The sequence below is a fragment of the Salarias fasciatus genome, chromosome 17 (assembly GCF_902148845.1).
Source record: "Salarias fasciatus chromosome 17, fSalaFa1.1, whole genome shotgun sequence".
Lineage (NCBI taxonomy): Eukaryota > Metazoa > Chordata > Actinopteri > Blenniiformes > Blenniidae > Salarias > Salarias fasciatus.
Window position 1 is genome coordinate 8,956,500 of NC_043761.1, and position 20,713 is coordinate 8,977,212.

The 20,713-nt window shown below is 43.5% G+C and overlaps 1 protein-coding gene across 1 annotated transcript; it reads left to right on the plus strand.

Moving 5' to 3' along the window:
• Positions 1–1,811: 1,811 nt before the first annotated feature.
• LOC115404431 (leucine-rich repeat neuronal protein 3-like) lies at positions 1,812–18,187 on the plus strand. The gene is made up of 2 exons (XM_030113753.1): positions 1,812–1,896; positions 14,497–18,187. The coding sequence occupies exon 2, from the start codon at positions 14,952–14,954 to the stop codon at positions 17,079–17,081; it is 2,130 nt and encodes a 709-aa protein (XP_029969613.1). The 5' UTR covers positions 1,812–1,896; positions 14,497–14,951; the 3' UTR covers positions 17,082–18,187.
• Positions 18,188–20,713: the final 2,526 nt, after the last annotated feature.

Sequence of the window (20,713 nt, forward strand, 5' to 3'; positions counted from 1 at the left end):
TTTCCGACCTGTACTCGCTGACTTTCGAGAGCTGCTTCCTCCCCGGCCTAATTGTGGAGAACATCAAGTCTCATCTGGGCGCCAATCAACTTCATTTTCCAAATTTGAAGCCCAGCTGGCAGATGCAGATAGGAAATACAACGCTTTTCACATTCATTGGCCAAAAAAATTGGGTAACTCCTCAAAGGCGGGCTGTGTAAAACAGGCCATGCAACATTTCCGAGTTAAATGGGCTTGAAAAATGCTTTCCCTGAGATAACCCTGACATTTGAACATTCATTTTATTAGCTTTATTCTTTTTATCAATGGAAAAGTTCATTTCAGACCAAAGCTAATATTTCCTTTTAAACCTCATATCAGCTGGTGCAGATAACCTGCCGGCATCCTCGTGCATGATAATGTTTGACACACATCGGCAAAAAGTTAGGATATGATGACAATTTTCCATAATGCTAATTAAAATTTTATACTGCTGCGTCTCGTATCTTTTATTTTACCGTGGGTCGGAGTGATTACATGCGTTGATATTAAATTCATAGGAGCTCATCGTCAGGCTTGTATGTGAAGCCGTGCATTGTCATGGTTAGCAATAAGCTTAATGTACTCGGTGTAGGTGATTTGTTTGCATAAAAAATCAGTATATTTTCATGATTTAAGAAACAACATGCAAATCTGGTTATTCTGGGTGTCGAGCTGCACTGATGATTATTGTCTTTTCTGTTTATTGCTCCACAAGCAATCATCCATCCATCCGCCAGACAAATATCTTTTAGCATTTATGACTGGGAGAGCGCATCATGGTGAGCGTGCATTTTAAACATGAATATGGATGATTAGTGCTTTGAATTGAGTCAATTATCGGAGAAATGCCTCTGAATGTTGATTTCCTGAAAACAAGTTCAAGTAAAGTTTCAGTCCGTAGCGATGCTTTGTGAAAATTGATGGATTCGGGCTGGTTGGGATGGTAAGTTTGTAGTTTCCAATAATAAAGGAGACAGAAAAGGTGAAATTTCTATGAGGCATAGTGCCGCAATCTTCAGTGACAACCACATTCACACATTATGTTACCACATAGCTTTAAACAAATTCATTGAAACATGATTTTTTTTTTTCTAATTTCTAAGAAAAAAGCTGATTTTCTTAATACTTTTTACTGCTTTCATGCCATACGGAAACGTCGAAAAAAGAAATCCCTACACTTTGAGAATATTTTTAGATCATCATCCTGAATATTTGTGCATTTTTTTTTAAACATCCCTTTCCTTCCTGCTTGATGTGGATATTTTTTGCAGCGTGCTTCACCTCCAACAGAAGACACAGACGAGAACAAGCTTCTGGGAGATGACTGACGGCTGCGCTCAGCCAATCAGCGCCGGGATGCTGCAAGCTGCTGGCCGGCTTCTCTGATGCCATTGGCTGATCTCTGGAGAGTCGGGGTTTGTTCTAATATTAATGACTGCTGAGGAGACGGCGGCGCATCTATGTGGTCCGCCTGACACTTGATCGAGGGGAGAGATGCGCCCTTAGCAGCCGCGCGGCGGAGACGGGAAAGGGAAGGGCACAGGGAACATATGAATCTTTCTTCTCGTTCACCTGCTCCTGGACTTGCTGGGTTTTTGTTTTTTTTTTTTTTTTGCTTTTTGTTTTATTTTTTTTTTATTTTTTGGCTTTCAAGCCCCTTGTGTTTTCCCGTGGAACAGAGCCCAGAACTGATTTCTCATCATCTGCGTGAAAATAAGAAGACCACACATTGTTGACTGGCTTTATGTTGCGCGCTGGAGCTCCTCTCGTCTCTCTCTCTCTCTCTCTTCTCTCGCTCCTTCGTCTCTGGAGCGACGCACTTGATGGGAATACAGACAACACGGACTGCTTCATATGCGATTATGACTAAATCGGGTAAGTTCACTCCGTTTTGCTCCCTAAATACGAACGCGTCATTTGATATTTGGGGTATGGACGCGTTTGCGCAACGCATTCTTCCAAGTTGATGGAAAAAAAAAAACAAAACGGGCACATTCCCTGATTCGGGGATGTTTTACCGGGCGTGTTGTGATTGATAAACACCAAAAAAAAAAAAAAAAAACGCGTCGAGTCCTTAATGGCAACCAGTCATGCTCGATTGCAGACATTACTGGAAGATTTTTTGCAGGATAAAAAGGTTGATGACCGGCCTCGAACCCCTTACTTGCCGTGGAGACGCGCTCTCTTTTTTTTTTGCGCAACTATGCAGGATGCGCCTGAACCGGACCGGATTTGTGTTGTGCTTTACAGCTGAACAGGAGGAATTAATCATAAAGACGCGTGAGATTGATCTATCCGAGTGTGTCTGTGTGTGCGCGCTTGCTTGCCTGCCTGCGTGCGTGCGGTGCGCGCAATGATGGACTGGCAGTTTAATGTCCTCGGGTCCTGCTTAGCGAGCGCGCACCAGACACGTCTCGAAGAAATCCACAGAATGGTGGCCACCCCTCACCCCCCCCCCCTCCCCTCCTCACCCTCTCCTTCCCTTTCTCTTGAACCATCCTGTTGCAAACAGAGAAGTCGACACCAACACGAAAAGTACACACCGCATCCTCCGGATTGGGACTTTTTTCTTTTTCTTTTGCGTAAAAATTGTTCTTATTTTTTTTTTTCTTAAAATACCAACGCTTAAGGGAAAAGGAGGCATTTGCTGTCACCCCTTCGTGCACCCCTTTGGGGTCTCCTAGCGCATTTTTACCATCATCACCTGAACACCCACACATCCAGAGCCAGCCAGCTGGAGAGCAACAGAGGCAGAGGCAGAGGGATGGCATTCACTAATCCCCTCACTGCAATGGGGCGTCTCTTTCTCTCTTTTCCATCACCCCTTTCAAAATTCAATCCCTCCCCTCTCTGTCCGAAAAAATACATGTCACACAGCAGATATATGAATATTTGACATGCAGATAAAAAGATAATAGCCGATGATGACAGATGTGATTTTCACCACGGGGGCTATTGAATCCGATTGCTGTAATCTTCCGTGCAGTGCGTGCGTGCGTGTGTGTGTGTGTGTGTGTGTGTGTGTTTGCTTGCTCATTCCCGGTGATGGATACAATAGATTTTTGGCCTCCACGGTGTGAATGACTCACCCCGAAGCAGCTGCTCCATATGAAACGCACAGTGGACTGCCACATGAGAGCCGTCGTGCCCTCACATCAGACACCGCGCCACGCTGGGAAAAACCTCGGCCCACACACTATGCATTGTTCCCACTTAGAATCATTTGACTACCCGCTGGTCGAGCCGGAGCCATTTGTGGCGACAGGGTTTCACAAGTGATTTTTTTTTTTTTTTTTTTTGAGGGCGCATATTTATGAGGCGCGCGCAGGAACGGCTGCGTCTGGGCTTTCATGTCACGCAGGAACGGCGCGCAGCACTTTCGAGAGCCTCCAGATCGAGTCCACGGTTGGTATTTTAACACATCGCAGTTCCTACCCAGAGGTGATAAAAACAGTAGAGCAAAGCAGTAATGGGTTCCTTCATTAATTTAGGCACATTTGTTCAAAACAAATCAATATTACATGTCCACAACAAGTCATACACTTTAAGTGAGTGGCTTTGCGAATTGCCTATTGATCTGTGTGTGAAACGGTGAGAAGCAAAGGCGGGGTGGAAAAAAAAAAAAAAAAAAAAAGGTATTGTGCGCCTGCAGTGGCCTTGTGGAGGTTTTGAGAGTATGATAGGCAGCACAGTGTGGGTGTTCCATATTAATTTGTCCATAGGCAGAGGGCAGCAGGTTCCTGTGAGGTGAGAGGATGTGTGGGTGCCAAACGCTGCTATAGTGGAGTCATATAGTGTATTAGTGGAGTTCAGGAAGCGGCGCGTTATCTAAATCAAATTAATCTCAATGCTTCTCCCCCATCATGGTGGTAACGAGACGCCCAAGGTTGTGGTGGTGGTGGTGGTGGTGGTGGTGGTGGTGGTGGGGGGGCTCTTGAGTGAAATGCATGTAAACATATTCACGAGCCGGCTGCGGGGGATCGGCTTGTGCAGCGAAGCACGGGCGCTCTGATAGCATCCGGTTCCCAAACAAACACCGGCACACATTAAAAGCGAATGAGGAGAGTCAGAGGGCACACCGGGAAGGAGAACGAATGGTTTGTTTAGGATCCGGAAGGATATTTCAGGCTGAAATCATATGAAAAAAGAAAGATAATAGAAAAACAGAAATGGTAGGGGAACAGAACAGGCTTTCATGGTGACAGCCGTGATATTCTTCCATTTTCAGCACACATCAAAGGTCAGAATGTGACGAGACACTTTGTATCCAGTGACATTTACTTTTGTGTTTGCATTTCAGGTATTTAGCTAATTTGAATTCCTGGATTGAGCACAGCTTCAACAAAAAGGAGTAGCATGAAAGGTTCCCTCCCCAGCTACGTTTTAGGAAGAGAAAGCAATAACCGAGGTGCTGATGATAAAAATCAAAGCAATTTATCTTTAATTAGGCTGCTGTTCCGAAGATTTAGAACAGAGCTGAACGTGATAGAGATGCAGGCCCAGATTGTAATTTGAAACGTGAGCAGAGAAGAAGGAGGACATCTAAAGGGCCACCGCTGTGCCGTCCATCTGTTCTGCATTCAGATTAAAACGTATAGGTTCTCACGATACAAATGAAAACGTTGCTGAAGCTGTGCTGTGAGACCAAGCACAGTTTTCACGCGCTGATGAAGCTATAGTGACTGAAAATCATGCACACACACACACACACACACTCATGGATGCATGTATGTAAACACACAGGCTGAAACTATGCTATTATAGAAAGAATCCCATCATTTGTTTAAGCTGCGGAGGAGTATCCCAGGACGAAAACAGAAAGAGAAAGCCCATATCAAGCCCCATGAAATCATAATAAAGAGGTCCGAGCCTGCGATAAATGCATTTCAGTGGCATATAATGATTGATTCCGTCTGCCGTAGGAACTTATTCCCAGCGGGCTTCTGGCCCCTTGACCAGCCATATATTATTCATATAAATATAGATAGCTGCGCATCTAAGAGGCAGCACACATGCCACATTTGCACCTGCAGATTCAATTTGGCTCTGACTTTGAGGGATACGCCGCTGGCTTCGCCCCCCCACCACCACCACCACCAGCAGCAGCCCGTCCTCACACCTCCCTCTTTCATTCCAGCTCGCAGCCATACATGGAACATTATGCAGATTTTTGTCAAGAGTGAGTGCGATTTTGTTGGGGGAGAAATGAGTGTTGGAATGTTCGCTACGCCTTTGACCTTATCAGCGGCAGCCTTAAGCTGGATACCTTGACTTAATTTTAATAGATGCAGCACTATGCGAATTAGACAAGGGGACCGAGCCGTGCTCTTTTAGTGCCTGCTGCTTTACGCATGCATTATGCAATAAGCCGGTCCATGCTTGCTTTCCCATGTTCTCTGCGAGAACAGTGTTGGCTGAACTATGTGTGCATGTCTTGCAAACGCATGGATCTTTGGGCGCATTAGCATTTGTTCCCATTTTTTTTTTGCACGCGCGCGCGAGGCAGGTGGGTGTGTTATCGCGCCGGATGTGTGCTTCCCCTCACTCAGCCCAAGGGCGCGCCTTGTCCGGAAAAGCACTGAAACCCCAAAGACGGTGGGGTCCTGTGGTTAATTTAGAACATCGATTTTACATTAACAGTCGACTTGCCACTGATTCATCGCCATACAAGTGCAGATGTAAGGGGAAAGGTTTCCATCTGCTACCCACACGGATGCACACAGACGCACACACACACACACACATACATACATACATACAGGAGGCTTCATTATGCATACACACATAGAGGCCTCCCTTTAATGGACTCTCCCCTGCCTTGGAGAAAGTGTAATAGTAAATCAATGAGGTGAAGGGCAGAGGGAGGGACAGTAAAGCCTCCTGGAGATCTCCACCCAACATGGGGCTTACCCAGAATGTAGATCAGACCGGAGTGGGTTACTTCACGGCTGGGCGAGACTGTATATTCCCCACAAGTTCAACTTTGACCGAAACCCCAGCTTTCATAAGCTAAGCGCCTGTTCTTTTAATAGAGCAACCAATATGTCTCCCCGAAAAGAGGAATGCCATCTAAACAATAACTGTTTTATACGAGCAGGGCGAATAATAGTAGAGTGCTTGAAAGCCATATTTTTAATGGCGCTGCAAAACCACCCATGTTCAACATTTAGACAGAGAAATTAATTGTGCTTTAATGCGTGTGCAATTTTCCCTTTAGAGCCGAACGCAACACAAACACATTTATGTGTCGTACCATTATGCCATTGTTTCGGAGTCCTGTGACCAGTGAAATTATGCATTAATATATGCAGGGAGTACGTGTGGGAAAATAAACCAGAGGGCACCGAGCTCGAAAATGAGGAGCAGAATAAAATTGCTACAAATGCTCATATTTGGATACATGCGAGTATTGGACTTGCTCACATGTGAAATAAACACATTAAAATCAGTGTTGTGTGGCGGAAAGAAACTATCACCACTACTCTTAACATGCCTATATTTATATTTCTTCATAGAAACAACAAGAGGGCATCAGGGGTTACTGATCGGTCCGTCGATTGGGCCAAAAATGACTCATACAGGCCTGGAAATGGGTAATTTGGACAGATGGCCAGACATGTACGCAAGACAGACTAGACATAGCATAGCAGGGGGGGGGGATATTTGGGAGGCAATTAAGTTGACAGCAAACAGGACAATGGGACAGTCCAAGACAGCGAGACAAGAAGTTGGAGTTTCCTGGGCGACAGAGCGAAATGCTTCCAGTTTTTTTTTTTTTTAATGACGTCTATTTTCTGTGCGTATCATAATAGTGAGCATAAGGAGAGGCTTTTCAGCATCAGGGTTTGGATAGCAGAGGCAAATGTGAGAAAGAATGATGAAAATGACAAGGTGGGGGGTTTCATTATCACGAGAGAGCGATAGAGTAGAGAGTGTGCTTGAGAGAAGGAACGTAGGGGGGGGGAACAAGAAGCTGGAGCAACTTGAAGAAAGCCTTGTGAGGCTTATTACCAGTGGATCAAAATTCCCCGTGAATCATTTCTACAATACACACGCTATTCTCCTGAAAGAGGAGGCAATTCTGCCGTGCCCTACTTTCCACTTGCGTTTGACCTTTATGTCTTCCCCCCAGTTTTACCACAGTGAGTCTAATGTCTACCTTTCAGCAGATGCAACACTGCCTTGTTACCACTTAAACCGTGCGGGCCTCATCATCGTCCCCCCGAGGGGCCGCTATGCTCCTTACAAAACCCCCTCATCTAAATATTGCAGATTTTCCGTTCACTGCTCTCAGAAGTCAAGTTTTTTTTGTATTCTAATACTTATATTCTGGAGCTAGAGGTCAAGCAGTCTCCACACAGGGGCAATGATGAGTACCCAACCTGCGACAAAGCAATCACCTCTACGTCCTCGCTTCGCTAAAGCCCATCCGAGCCCCGCGAGGCGAGGAGGAGGATTTATAACTCATTTCAATAAACAGCATAAAACAAACAGTCCTGCCCGGCTGTTTGGCTGCCCAGACGACTCGAGTCAGGCTTTCCTGAATTAGCACCGCAGAGCCACCAGGACCGGCGCTTCCTGCCCCGACTGTGCACACTCATTAATTTAAAGTGGTCATATCTCACTGGTCTCTAATCAAGCTGTATTTGTGCCATTACTGTCCGGAACAGCCACGGTGTTAGTATAATGGAGGTGGCCCGGTGGGAAAGCGAGCGAGGTGTTGCCAAGATGTGGATGGAAAAAGCTTTTCACCTTGACAGTGGGCGAAGCTCTTAAACGCAGTCTTGTCCCAATTAGTCTGATAGTCGTTTCCAGACGAACGCAAATGATCTCCGTGTGCTGGAAAATGCATACAGTCGGACGTGAATAGCAGAATCAAATTAACACCCCAGAACAATATAAGTTATGCACTGGAGGGCAACATGTATGAGGAAGTCACAGCACTGTAATGAGGGCCCATTCCAACTAACAAGGATAATGAATCATGGTAATTTTTGATAGGATTTTCTGTTACGAATAGCTTTTCTATGGTAATGTGTCGATAAATATAGAACATTCTGAATAAAAGGTATCAAGCATGAGGGTCGGCAGCCAAAACTGTCCCGCCACATGGTCCATCTGGCTCGAGGATGACTGAGTCAAAGACAAAGAAACCTTAGCTTTGAGTTATTGATAGAAGCAACTTCCATTTTTGCTTTATTTACAATAGTTAGCTGTTTGTAAAAAAGCAGCAGAAATAATAAAAATAAGAAAAGGTGGACTCTTATTACTAATGAAGCAGCAGCATTGCGCCATGAGGTCAAATTTTGTCAAGAAATACATGTTAAAGTCTGCAGGTATCATGCGTCTTGCGAAGTGTCAGGCTTTTGCTAATATTGATGGCAAAAGAAATACTGCCGCAAAGAGGATTATTGCTCTTTTTTCAGAATTAGATAACCAAAAATGGAGAAAAAAAAGGGAATTTTTTGTTGCAGTTTAATGAGAAATATTGTACACACTGCAAATAACAGAGATAGTTTTTGGACATTTTAGTTTTAGAACATTGTTAGTGATGGAATCATGTTGAAACTGTCATGGAGTTGACAGAGCTGAGTTTGTATGGAGAATATTATGCTGTTGTTCTACTGGTCCGGCTGATTTCAGATCAAACTGGGATCAATCTGTTAGTGATGCAACAGCACTGCAATGAAAAGTTCTTAAAATGCTGTCGAGAAAATAAGCACACATATTCCTCGGATCTGTATCCGGCTGGCTTTTGTGGAAAGAATCGATTAAAACATGCGAGCTATTGTCGGAAAATGTAAAAAAAATTAACCAAGGACACATCTCAGATATTCATTGTTGCTTTTGCCAGTTTTTCTATAATTCAGTTGAACTGCGTGCCCATTTTTGGGCAAACACAATTATGAATGTTTAATAGAGGAAAAGAGGGAAAAAAATGGCTGCTGTGTATTGACAAAGATAATAAGAGTCTGACTTTGCATCTGTCCTCTACAGAGTTTTTCGGTGCACCGTGTAAAATCCACACTGCAGCAGGCAGCTGTATTTCAACTCAAAGCCGCTGAAAGCTGATGCACGTTATCTGCTCTGCATCCAACGGCAAGCAGACAAAGTTTGCATCTAAATGTCGGATATATTGGAACATTTAGCTTCTGAAGAGCCGGATATTTTGTCCCCTGCGGTCGCCATTTGTCTGTTGCTGGAAAGCAAAAGAGCTCAGCAGAGAATGAATATTGGACCTTTATTCCTCAGGTGGATTGAAGCACAACTCCAAATGAATGGTAATGCTTCCCCCTCCCTGCCGAATGTGTCAATAAGCATCAGTATGCTATCAGGGTGTTTTTTTTGTTGTTGTTTATTTATTTATTTATTTTTGTGTGTGACATTAAAGATAGTGTTGCCAGTGTTGTGGGCCCAGCTTTGTATCTCCCGTGGTGTCCACTGGAGGTAATCAAGTCGTAAACAAGGCCGGGTTTATTTCGCCGGTCGGTCCGGTAACGATCCGGACGAAGGGACCTTGTTTGCTATTATGTTCACAGTCAGGATTAGCACTGGCTAAAGTGAAAAGCCCATGGGCTACACTGTCAGCCTCCTACTGTAATGGAGCTGCTTTGGAGACCCTGGCTTGAATGATTGCGCCCCCCCTCTCTCTCTCTGTCACTGACACTTGGGAACTCGTGTTAGCTCCATGAGTGAACACCTTAGCCTGACCTATAAAAGGTTCCCTTGACAAATGTCAAAGCTTCGGCTTAATGCGTTAGTGCAGGTAGACATTAGGTTACAGTAGTCCTCGTTTCAAGCTTTTTGGGTCACATCACCCGGTGTTGATTATATATCCCCGCATTCAGGATTTCCGAAAGCTTTTCCACACACAGATTACAAGCATCCGTCTTTAAATTCAATTTACTCCCAGCATATTACCCGCATTTCTCTTTGTCCAACAGCTACGTGGGCACTTAATGCCACACACCACAAGTTTTTTTGTTTTATTTCACCTTACACTGCAACTGGATTTTGGCTAAGTCCTCTGTTTCTCTGCTGGCAAGTCATTTTGTCCTCCAGATCTGCTCCCACTACTCTCTCCTCCCCCCTCGCTCTGCCTCAATTACTGGCATCTGAGCAGCGGATTGTGGGAAATTAGCTCTACATAGTGGCGCTGTGTGTGTCTGCGGCTGTGTGTGTGTGTGTGTGTGTGTGTGTGTGTGGGAGGGTTCTGCGGCTGGGTAACTCGACCGAACCTTTACTAATAGGTTAGCACGAGTGCCGTGCGGACTGCATGGCCAGAACAATCACAGTGCAAGGCCTCGAGTATTACCACCGCCTCTTCACTGAACTCAGCATCGCGCCGTCATATAACAGCAATTTACGTGTTTAACCGCCTGTAGTTGATTGGGATAGTTCACTTAAGATGATGTCGTCTGGTGCAGGAAATATAGCCAAGCATTTCAAGATTAAGTACATTGAAACACAATCTTTTACATATGCAACATAAAACCAAACAAGCCTTTAAAACAGAACATGTGTTGTTGTCAGTTTTGCTCAAGTGTATTAGCAGTCTGTGCATATGCTCCTCTATTCTAAACACTTGAAATGTTCCAATATTTTACAAGTTGTACACAAGTCTTCTTGCCTTAATTGTCTTTTTCTTTTTTTTTTTTTTTACCCCAAAGTGCTTCAATATGCATCTAAGTCATTGACGAAGCACTGGCGGGATTCATGCCTGAAGATTTTGTACCATTTGCCACATCAGACGCAGACGATGTCACATCCGATTAAATCAGCCTCATCTCCCAATACTTCCCTTTAACAGCACGTACAGAGACCTCAGCTGACATCAAGGAAGCTGCAAATTTACACCTCAATTATCCAAGACTTTACTATGACCTTAATATATGTACTCCTGCAAGTTATGACACATTAGTTGACAATGAAAGTTATTGCTAAATGCATTCCCAGCACTGTCAGTGCATGAGCGTGGTCATATTGCACCTTGGAATTGAAACACATGCTACCGGCTTTATAAGCCGCATGTTAGATTATCACTAATGAAAGTGTATCAACATTAATTAGTGAGAAAATTTGTTGTGTGTGATGGCCGCTGTGGCTCGCTAATTGTCCTGTAAAGCCCTCCTAATCCTGTTCTTGTGTTTTACCAATGTGGAAAAGAAAGCATTGACGCCAGCCAAACCAAAGAATATCTTTCCCAGTCCGTCTTTATTCCTGAACCTCCTCCTTGTCCGCGTACGCATCCATCCTGGAGCCTCACCAGAGCAGTCGGGGGACACTCCATATGATCTGCTCTGCTCACTAGCATCACCCATTCACAAACTTGTAGTTTGAAGTGCTGCCAAGAATTAATCGATCACAAAATCATCAAAGTCCCAACGGAAACATTCAGAGTTAAGTAAAGCGATTACACAGCAGGGCGCAACTACGAATCAAGACCTATATGATTGGTCATAACAATTTTAAAGTATAAATATTGAATGACATGTTGGATTATCTTCAGTAGAATTTTATCTCTTTTAATCAGTGAGGAAATATGCTGCGCGTGTTGGCTACTGTGTCTTGTGAATTGTCCTGTAAAGCCCTTCTAATCCTATCCTTGTTTTTCAACACTGTGGCCAAGCTAGCATTAACATTAGCCAAAACAAAGGGAGTCTCTCTCCCAGTCTGTCTTTATTTCTAAGCCCCCCTCCTTCTCCATCATGCCATTCTCACATTCATCCTTAAGCCTCACTAAACTATTCAACCGTCTTCTATTCAACCATCTTCGCGAGCATATATGAGTACATTGAGTGCATTCTGGAAAGGTCACCACTCGTCCACACTTACGCCTGCAGGCACTTTAAAATCATACATTAACCTAACAAGCCTGAGGAATGAGGTATAAATGAAGACATGAAGGCACAGGGATAACATGCAGGCCGGGCACAGAAGGGATCACTGGTCAGGTATACATTTGCATTGTTTTGTCATCCCTGATTTAAAATGTGGTGAAAATAGGACAGAGCTACTTTTGACTTCTTAAAAAAAATCCTTTCTTCCTGAAATTCCATCTTTTAAGTCTTTGACAGATTTTATCGGTCACAAATCTGCAACCTAAAAATGTCCCGAATGCCCCAATTTCCATCGCCGGTAAAGCAAATACCACCTGCATGTGCCGTACCGCTGCTGTAAAAGCCACCTGCAGTGAATGCACGATAAAGCTAAGCAATAACAGTTAACCTGATCAAATTACACTGCTGGTAATTGTGATTACCGAGCAGAGAGGCCGGAGTGAGCAGAGGTGTGACCCACATGCCGCAGGCTGAATTACAGAGTGTGTCTTGCACCTTCGGGCTACGGATCAACTGCAAAGCCCACAGTGGCAAGTGCCAGTGCTGAGGGAGCGGAGCTAAACCTTGTTTATCAGAATGCACTGGGTGTAGCAGGTTATTAAAAGTGCCCACTGCTTTGGAAATGTAATACCCCCACCCACACCTTCTCCACTAGCTCCATGTCTGCCTCACTCCTCTACACCAGAGGTTGAGGAATGAACCCTTGGATCGGCTTGGCCAGCGGGGGCAAACTGCAGCGGTTTTTTTCTGCCGCCTTCAGAAGTTCTTATTCATTTATTTATTTATTTCCCGCCCCCCCAATCCCACATCTCCCCCGTGGCCAGTGAGGTGGAAACGGCGAGGGTGATGAAATGAAATCATTTCTCTTTTCTTGTTCCCACTTCCCTGCCGCCGTCACACTCCTTCCCCCCCGATTCTTTCCATTTCATCCCCTGTCTCGTTTGACTTTTCCCATGGTGTGGCGCCTGATCTTATATAGGCCCCCAAAAATATCACAAGCGCCATCAAACCCATCTGTTCAGCGAGAGGCAGTCACATATGACAAATTACATGGTACACTTCAGCTGTGTTTCTGCCACAGCAGGATGTGATGGCAGACACTAATAATACGACGGTACAAGAGACACTACACAAAAACAGAGACGTCTGATTCACATGGAGAAAGGATGCTTCAGAGCTGTATTTATAATAAACTGTACGTACCTGAAGGAGAGACCATTTTGCCCTTGTACGGAGTTATTTTAGTGGCAATCAATAAATATTTGTTACCGTGAGCAGTGAAAGCTGTTTATTACCTCTGCGATACTAAATGAAGGATAATGAAATGACAAAATATGGTCAGTGGAGGATTGTTTGCTTTCTAATGTTTGTTTGAGCTTTTACTCCCAGATGCACTCCGTCTCATAACTGGGCTAATAACTCCAAGCTATAAACAAAATGTGCCTGAAATGTTCAGAATATCTCACCAAGCACAAATGTGGACACTTTACGGCTTCGCTGATGTTCGAAGGAAGTCTTTTTTTTAATATTCCAAAAATACTGTGGTCTGATTTGCCGCCAGGCAAACCAAATGTGTTATCCTAAAAATTGTATAAACCATAAAAACTCTGCAATGGCCCTCAAAAAAAAAAAAAAAACCTCTGAAATTGCTCCACATTTATCACTTACTGCTATATTTCTAACCGTCGTCATTTTATTTGACTGTTTGAGTGAGAAATTTCTAAATGATTCAACGACCTTGAAAATGATCCAAACATAATGCAAAAGTTTCAGTCTTCTTCTTGCAAACTGTTTTATAAATCAATATTTTAAATGTAAAAATTATGCCTGAATCTGTGATTGATCATACGGAATCTTTTATTAAAAAGTGAAAGATGGAGGACATTTCACACAGATTTGATTCTGTATCTATGTCATTTGTGGCAATACACGTGTGGCTGTTAACACACAATTGTACATCACTGATAATATTTTCATTCTTTGAGGCTCGTGTGTGTGTGTGTGCGTGTGTGTGTGTCCACCTGTTAGTAATACATGACCTGCATTTTCCAAAACAATGTGAAATCCTTTTAACACACAAAATTCGTTGATTGTGAAAAAGATTAATTCCATCAACACATTCATTCATTTTAATTTTCATGGCTGCCGGTTGCTGCGTCTTCTGACAAACAAGTGCAAACTGGGTCAGCTGCTTTGTTTGCATGCGCTGTAGCTATCTCGCTGTGTTGGGCCCTATTGGCTGCCCATGGACTTGTTGCTATAGTGACTGACATATTCCAGTGTCTCGAAGCAGTTTGCCCTAAAGGCTAATGCTTAAGCCCTGGGATGTGTGCCATTTAGGAATCTTAATAAAGCCTTCTCTTTAAGCAATAATAGAGCCTCACCAGGTCTAAGACCAGGACTGAGAGCCATGTTGTTAGGGCACATCGCCGGGACAGACTGGAAGGTCAAGCACACACAAATCCATTGTTCTATGTCTTGAAGGGAGTGTGGATAAATGTCAACATGCGTCAGTGTGCCCATAAGAAATGTCAATATGCCCAAATCCAAATCATTCTCTTTAGATGTTTTCTGGCCAATTTTAATATCATGTAGTACTCACTCTGTCCCTCTTTGTCTTGTTTGTCTTTCACAGGTAGGAATGGACTGGGCCGTGGACTCTGGAAGTTAGTGAAGACTAACACCGTGGACATCCATCTTTAAGGACAGAACAAACCTTTAATGGATACCAGTAAATAAGCTTAATATAAGTACAATACTGGTCCACCATTTTTTGTTTTTTCTTTCTTTCATTTTTCCCCCATCCTAATTTTTTGGGTCTGCCTGAGTGGATCCTTGACCCTGAACCCTGACACCAGCAGGCAGCAGTGACTGATTGGTCTTTACATTCAAGGGCGTCTACGCAGCAAGAAAAAAAAACAACCCAAGGGAGCCCTGTGGTGGTGGCAAGGGCGGTGGTAGTGGCGGCAGCAGGGGCGGTGAATCGGTCGCCTCAGCAGCTGCAGCAAATGATTCATTATTTGTGAAGTTAACAGCTCAGACCATTTAATCTACAAGGACCAATTTCTTCCTGGAGGGATTCGGTCCAATATGAAGGACGTGCCATTTGTGGATTGTCTCTTTGTTGGCTTGGCCATGGCCTCTTTAGTCGTGGCCACCGAGGTGAGGCCGGACTGCCCCAAGCTCTGCGTATGTGAGATCAGACCCTGGTTTTCCCCTAGTTCGGTGTACATGGAGGCGCAGACGGTTGACTGTAATGACTTGGGGCTCTTTAGTCTGCCCGAGAAATTACCAGTGGGTACACAAGTATTACTACTGCAAACAAACAATGTTGCCAAGATTGATCAACCGCTGGATTACCTGGCCAACATCACAGAAATCGATTTATCACAAAACAACTTATCCTCCATCAGTGACATCCATCTGGGAACTCTTCCTCAGTTGCTCTCCCTTCACATGGAAGAAAATTGGTTACAAGAGCTGCCTGACCGATGTCTGTCAGAGGTGCCTAACCTTCAGGAGCTCTACATGAATCACAACCTCATCTCCTCCATTTCCCCGCTGTCTTTCCAGGGTCTCAGCAGCCTTGTGCGACTTCATCTCAATTCTAACAAGCTAAAGGTTATTAAAAAAGAGTGGTTCGAACCCATGCCAAACTTGGAGATCCTGATGATTGGTGAAAATCCTGTTCTTTCCATCGATGATATGAATTTTAAACCCCTGAGTAACCTCCGCAGTCTCGTTCTGACCAGGATGAATCTCTCCCAGCTTCCTGACGATGCACTGGCTGGTCTTGACAACTTGGAGAGCATTTCGTTCTATGATAATATTTTCCCTGAGGTGCCACATTCTGCCCTGAGAAATGCAAAAAATCTCAAGTTTTTGGATCTTAATAAAAACCCAATTGCGAGGATACAGAGAGGGGACTTTGTGGATATGCTCCATCTGAAAGAACTGGGGATTAATAGCATGCCAGAGCTAGTTTCCATTGACAGCTTTGCCCTAAATAACCTCCCGGAGCTGACTAAAATAGAAGCCACCAACAATCCTAAGCTATCCTACATCCATCCTAATGCTTTTTACAAACTACCACGGCTGGAAACCCTCATGCTAAACGGCAACGCCCTCAGCGCACTTCACAGGATTACTGTTGAATCCCTCCCAAACCTCAGAGAGGTTAGCATGCATAGCAACCCGATCCGCTGCGACTGCGTAGTCCGCTGGATGAACATGAACAAGACCAACATCCGCTTTATGGAGCCCGATTCATTGTACTGCGTGGAGCCTCCGGAGTACGAAGGCCAGCACGTCCGACAAGTGCATTTCAGGGAGATGATGGAAATTTGTCTGCCACTGATCTCTCCAGAAAGCATGCCTGGACACGTTAAAGCACAGAACGGGAGCTCAGTCTCACTCCACTGTCGAGCGTTTGCGGAACCAGAACCAGACATCTACTGGATCACCCCGTTGGGCACCAGGATTCTGCCCAACACTGTGTCCGACAAGTTCTACATGCACCCCGAGGGGACATTCGACATCTATGACATAACAGAAGACGAAGCTGGTCTTTACACCTGTGTTGCCCATAATCTAGTTGGAGCTGATCTGAAATCTGTTTCAGTGGAGGTGAATGGATATTTTCCCCAACCTACAAATGGGTCTCTGAATGTTGAAGTCAAATCCGTGGAGGCAAACTCCATTCTGGTTACCTGGAAGGCCGGCCCCGGCACCTTGGCCCCCAACATTAAATGGTACACCGTATCAGATGCTAATCACCCCACCACAGCGTTTACCACAAGGGTTCCTTCTGACATCCAGGTCTACAACCTCACCCATCTCAGCCCCGCCACTCTGTACAAAGTGTGTGTCGATATCCGGAGCATCCACTACAACCATGACACCAAATGTGTCAGTGTCACCACTAAGGGATTAGAGCTGGCAGCCAAGGACACAGAAAAATGGGATGCAGCCGTAATCACTGTCTTTGGTGTGCTCTTGGCCGTGATTTCTGTGGCCTGTCTGCTTATTTATGTGTCTCTGAGGAACCACCACCTTTATGGGGATATAAGAAAATGCGACTCCAAAGCTTTGCTGACACCAGTGGAAGCTAGCGGTATGCACTCCTCATTCTTTACAAAGCTTTGGGTTTCGGGGAAGGGACTGCCAAGTGGAGTGGAAGTGAAAGCCACAGTCATAAATGTATCTGACAATGCCTTTTAAGAAGCGGCGCAGCTTTGTAGAGCACCACACACCAACTTCAGTGAACGGACAAGGCCATGGGCAGGGCTGGACGATGTTGTACTGTTTTCAAAGGCATACCTATTGCTGGTCCCCGGCTCAGACACACTGGCAAAACTATCACCGGACTGGGACGGGACAGTTTGAAATAGACAATGCGCTGTCCCAGTCTCAGCCCTAGTTGAAGTGGTGGCTTTGTAACCGTTACATCAAACCAAGCTAACATCCACAGGAAGGGGTATTTACTGCAAAAAGATATATTTCAGTACCATTCATACAGAAGTGCAGGCAGGTGAAAGGAAGTGAAGATGATGAGGACGATGATGATGGCAATGAGGAGGAGGAGGAGGAGGATGGTCAGCTCTCTTGTAATTGACTGTTAAATGTGTTCAGAGTTGTGGAACTGTCCATGTGGTCCCAAGCAATACCGTCTGTGCTTTGTCAAACATCCATAGACGAGTTAGAGATACAGTAATAACACCTGTCTATTATGGGAAGGGAGAATTAGTAGAGTAGACAAATAACAGTGACTATGGTGTAAGCCTTTTGATGAAATATACCCCACTTTTTTCTATTTAAAAACGGATTCTTGATTTTTCATGGAAATATTGTTATATATTCTATTATGTTGATGTAATGACAAATCCTCTGTATGTGAACAGTTTAAATGGGTTTTAAATTAAGGCAAGGAGCAGACTACTTTTGATTACGACATCACATTAAGCTTAATGAAATTCAGCTTCGAAATTGATGTGAGGAGAGGATTTTTTTTTTGCCAAATGGCTGTTTATGCTTTGTAGTTCTCATTGCAATGATGACTCGGTTGAAAAATGTGCATACATTTGACAAAAACAAATTCAACAGGTTGATTAAAATTGAGGTGAGTGATGTGTTACCTCCTCAAGAAGCGGTTTGTTTTTGCCCTGGTAAGTGCCTACAACAAGAACTACATGAGGAGAAAGAGGAAAGAAATGGAAGAAAACCCGGTTCCGCCACAGCAAATCATGGTCATGTCATCATTGCAGAATCACAAGCTCCTCTCCAGTACTTTAAATACTTTCTCAGTATTTTTAGCATACATATTTTAAGAAAACATTTCGTTGTTGCTTTCGGTGTAAAGTTAAAAAGCCATTTTTATATTACCTGTATTATATGTGATCAATGGGCACAACAGACTAATTAAGAAAAGCGCTAAGAAAAAAAAAATAAATGTCATTGTTTCTTTTACAAACAATTGCCTAGTTTCTCTCTTGTTTTCTGCTCTTATTTGTCATATCAACAGGTGCATCTAAAAAAATAGAATCGAGAAGTTCATTGTTTCATTCGGTATTTCTACCTTGGAAACAAACTAAAATGACTCGAGCAGTTTTAAGATTATTGTGATTTCTTCATTCTGTAATGTATATTTTGATTTCTATGACCTATAAACGGATATTACAGACAATTTACATACTGATTTCAGTTTATGTGTAATAAATACTAAATATACAAGCATTGTTGTGCTTTAATTATGTTGTTGGCGAAACACATTCTACTTTTTTTGCGATGCACCTGTAAATGCTTTTTGCCGTCATCCAAAAATGAGCTCCTGTGAAATTCTGTCTTGACTTTTATGTGACATTTGAATTATAAGAACGTAGAAAGAAATGCTGATCCTGACTAAATAGAACAACTTCACACTGAAAACAGTCACGGGAGTGCATCTGAATGGTTGAGTGGTCGTCCTAACTCTTGGAAAAAAAGGAGGAAAAAAAAAAAAACAGCAACAAAAGAAGAGAACTCATTAGCCGCCTCATTAAGAACATGTTCGTCCTTCAGCCGGTCTGAATATAGCCACTGTGCTCTACAGCTGCTGCGGCTGCTTCGATAGGGACACGGCGTCCCTGTGACACAGAGATAAAGTACAGTACAGAAAAGTCACGCAGGGTGGGACAGAGCCGAGTCTCAGCTCCGGCGCTCGCATTTTATTTGTCTTACTGAATTATCCCACATATAGAGCATTTCGCATGAGAAAGCCGAGCATGATGAATGGCTGTCACAGGCGGAGTGACATGGCGGATTCATCAAACGGGGCCTCACAGTCATACATCAGGCCAGCCTTCAGCACCATGGACAGAGGCTTTTAATGCCGAGCCATCTGTCAAAGACAAAGGGAGTTAAAATATGACATGCCACGCTCCTTCAGGTAATGCTCAGGTCAGGCTCAGGCTTTCAGTTTGCAAAACAAACACAAAAAATACAAATGCAGGTAGCCGGCCGGCTTAGCTGCAAGCCCTCACTTTTCTGTTTCGAATAAAATGACTGAATGTTAAAATTCAAGGTCACTTGTTGAATCTAGACCCCCTTGTTCCCGAGATTTTCTCTTTGAAATCCCCCAAAATGTAAAAGATAAAGACTCTACAGACATTACAGTGGCACTGGTGGACACACCCACCCAGATAGTGCGGTCTGACAGAGACCTTATTAGAATATCTCATGGGACAAGGCTGATGATGGGGCTGCATGCGGTCCGCGAAAAATCAGTTTCCCATATTCGCTTTCGGGTCAAATATATTCACATCAAAGAATATGGAAGAAACAGATTCCTCCTAAAATTGGAAGCATCTTCCCTTCCCAGGTGCTTCTGTTAATGACCGTATAAAAAGCAATCATATTTTACAATCTATAGCTTAAAGATGCCTATAAAATGAAAGCATTTTTTCAAATGGTTGCCACATTCATTATAATACCGAGAAGTAGTGTCATACAAAAAATAAAAAATACTATCACCTGTAATTGGTTTGGATTTTTTTCAAAAACTGCCTTTTTTCTTTTTCTTCTTTTTTTTTTTTAATAGAGTGAAAGCATAAATCTGCCTGGGAGTAAGAGCAAATACATGCCAGTCTGAGAATTGTAAAGCTGAAGTATTTTGCATTATTCCCCCCCGCCATACGACACCTCTCTCAGTGTTTGGCACAACTGTGTAAATATACACTCTGGTATAGTTAGTTTGGAAGTGACAGGACGAACTGCTGAAGTGACTAAATATGGCTGTTTGCATGATAAACACACAGGCTTACGCATTAAAGCGACCAGCAGCTTCAGCGCCTCTCAGTTTCAGTGGCTGGAGAAACTCATCCTGACAGCCAGGGAAAGCTGCGAAATGAGTTCAGTGACCAAACATGTTCTCTCAGATTAAAGCAGCTCATGGATATTACACTCATATTGTTCTTGCTTTTTTTTTTTTTATTACTATTATTATTTTATTTATTCACAGCCATGATTAGATTACATACTTGAGTGAATAAGCTGAATGTTATCCGGGAACTCATCTCTCCTGCTGTCTGTCTCAATCTCACACCCTTGAATAATTTTGCTCTTTAATTGACGTTTCCTTCTCTGACAGCCATGTGAGCCTGGTGGATGGATTTATTTCGCATGTTTTCAGCCTGAATTTGTAGATTCAAAGCAGCCTATATTATAAAAAAAAAAAAAAAAATCTTCTGGATTTAACTTAAATCCCACATAAAAAGAATCTGTGAGCTGTCACCATTTAAGCCGCAGCGAGGAGGGACAAATTATGTTTTCTCGCTGAATCTTCGAATATTTCAAATATTAAAACTACCTTGTTCTAT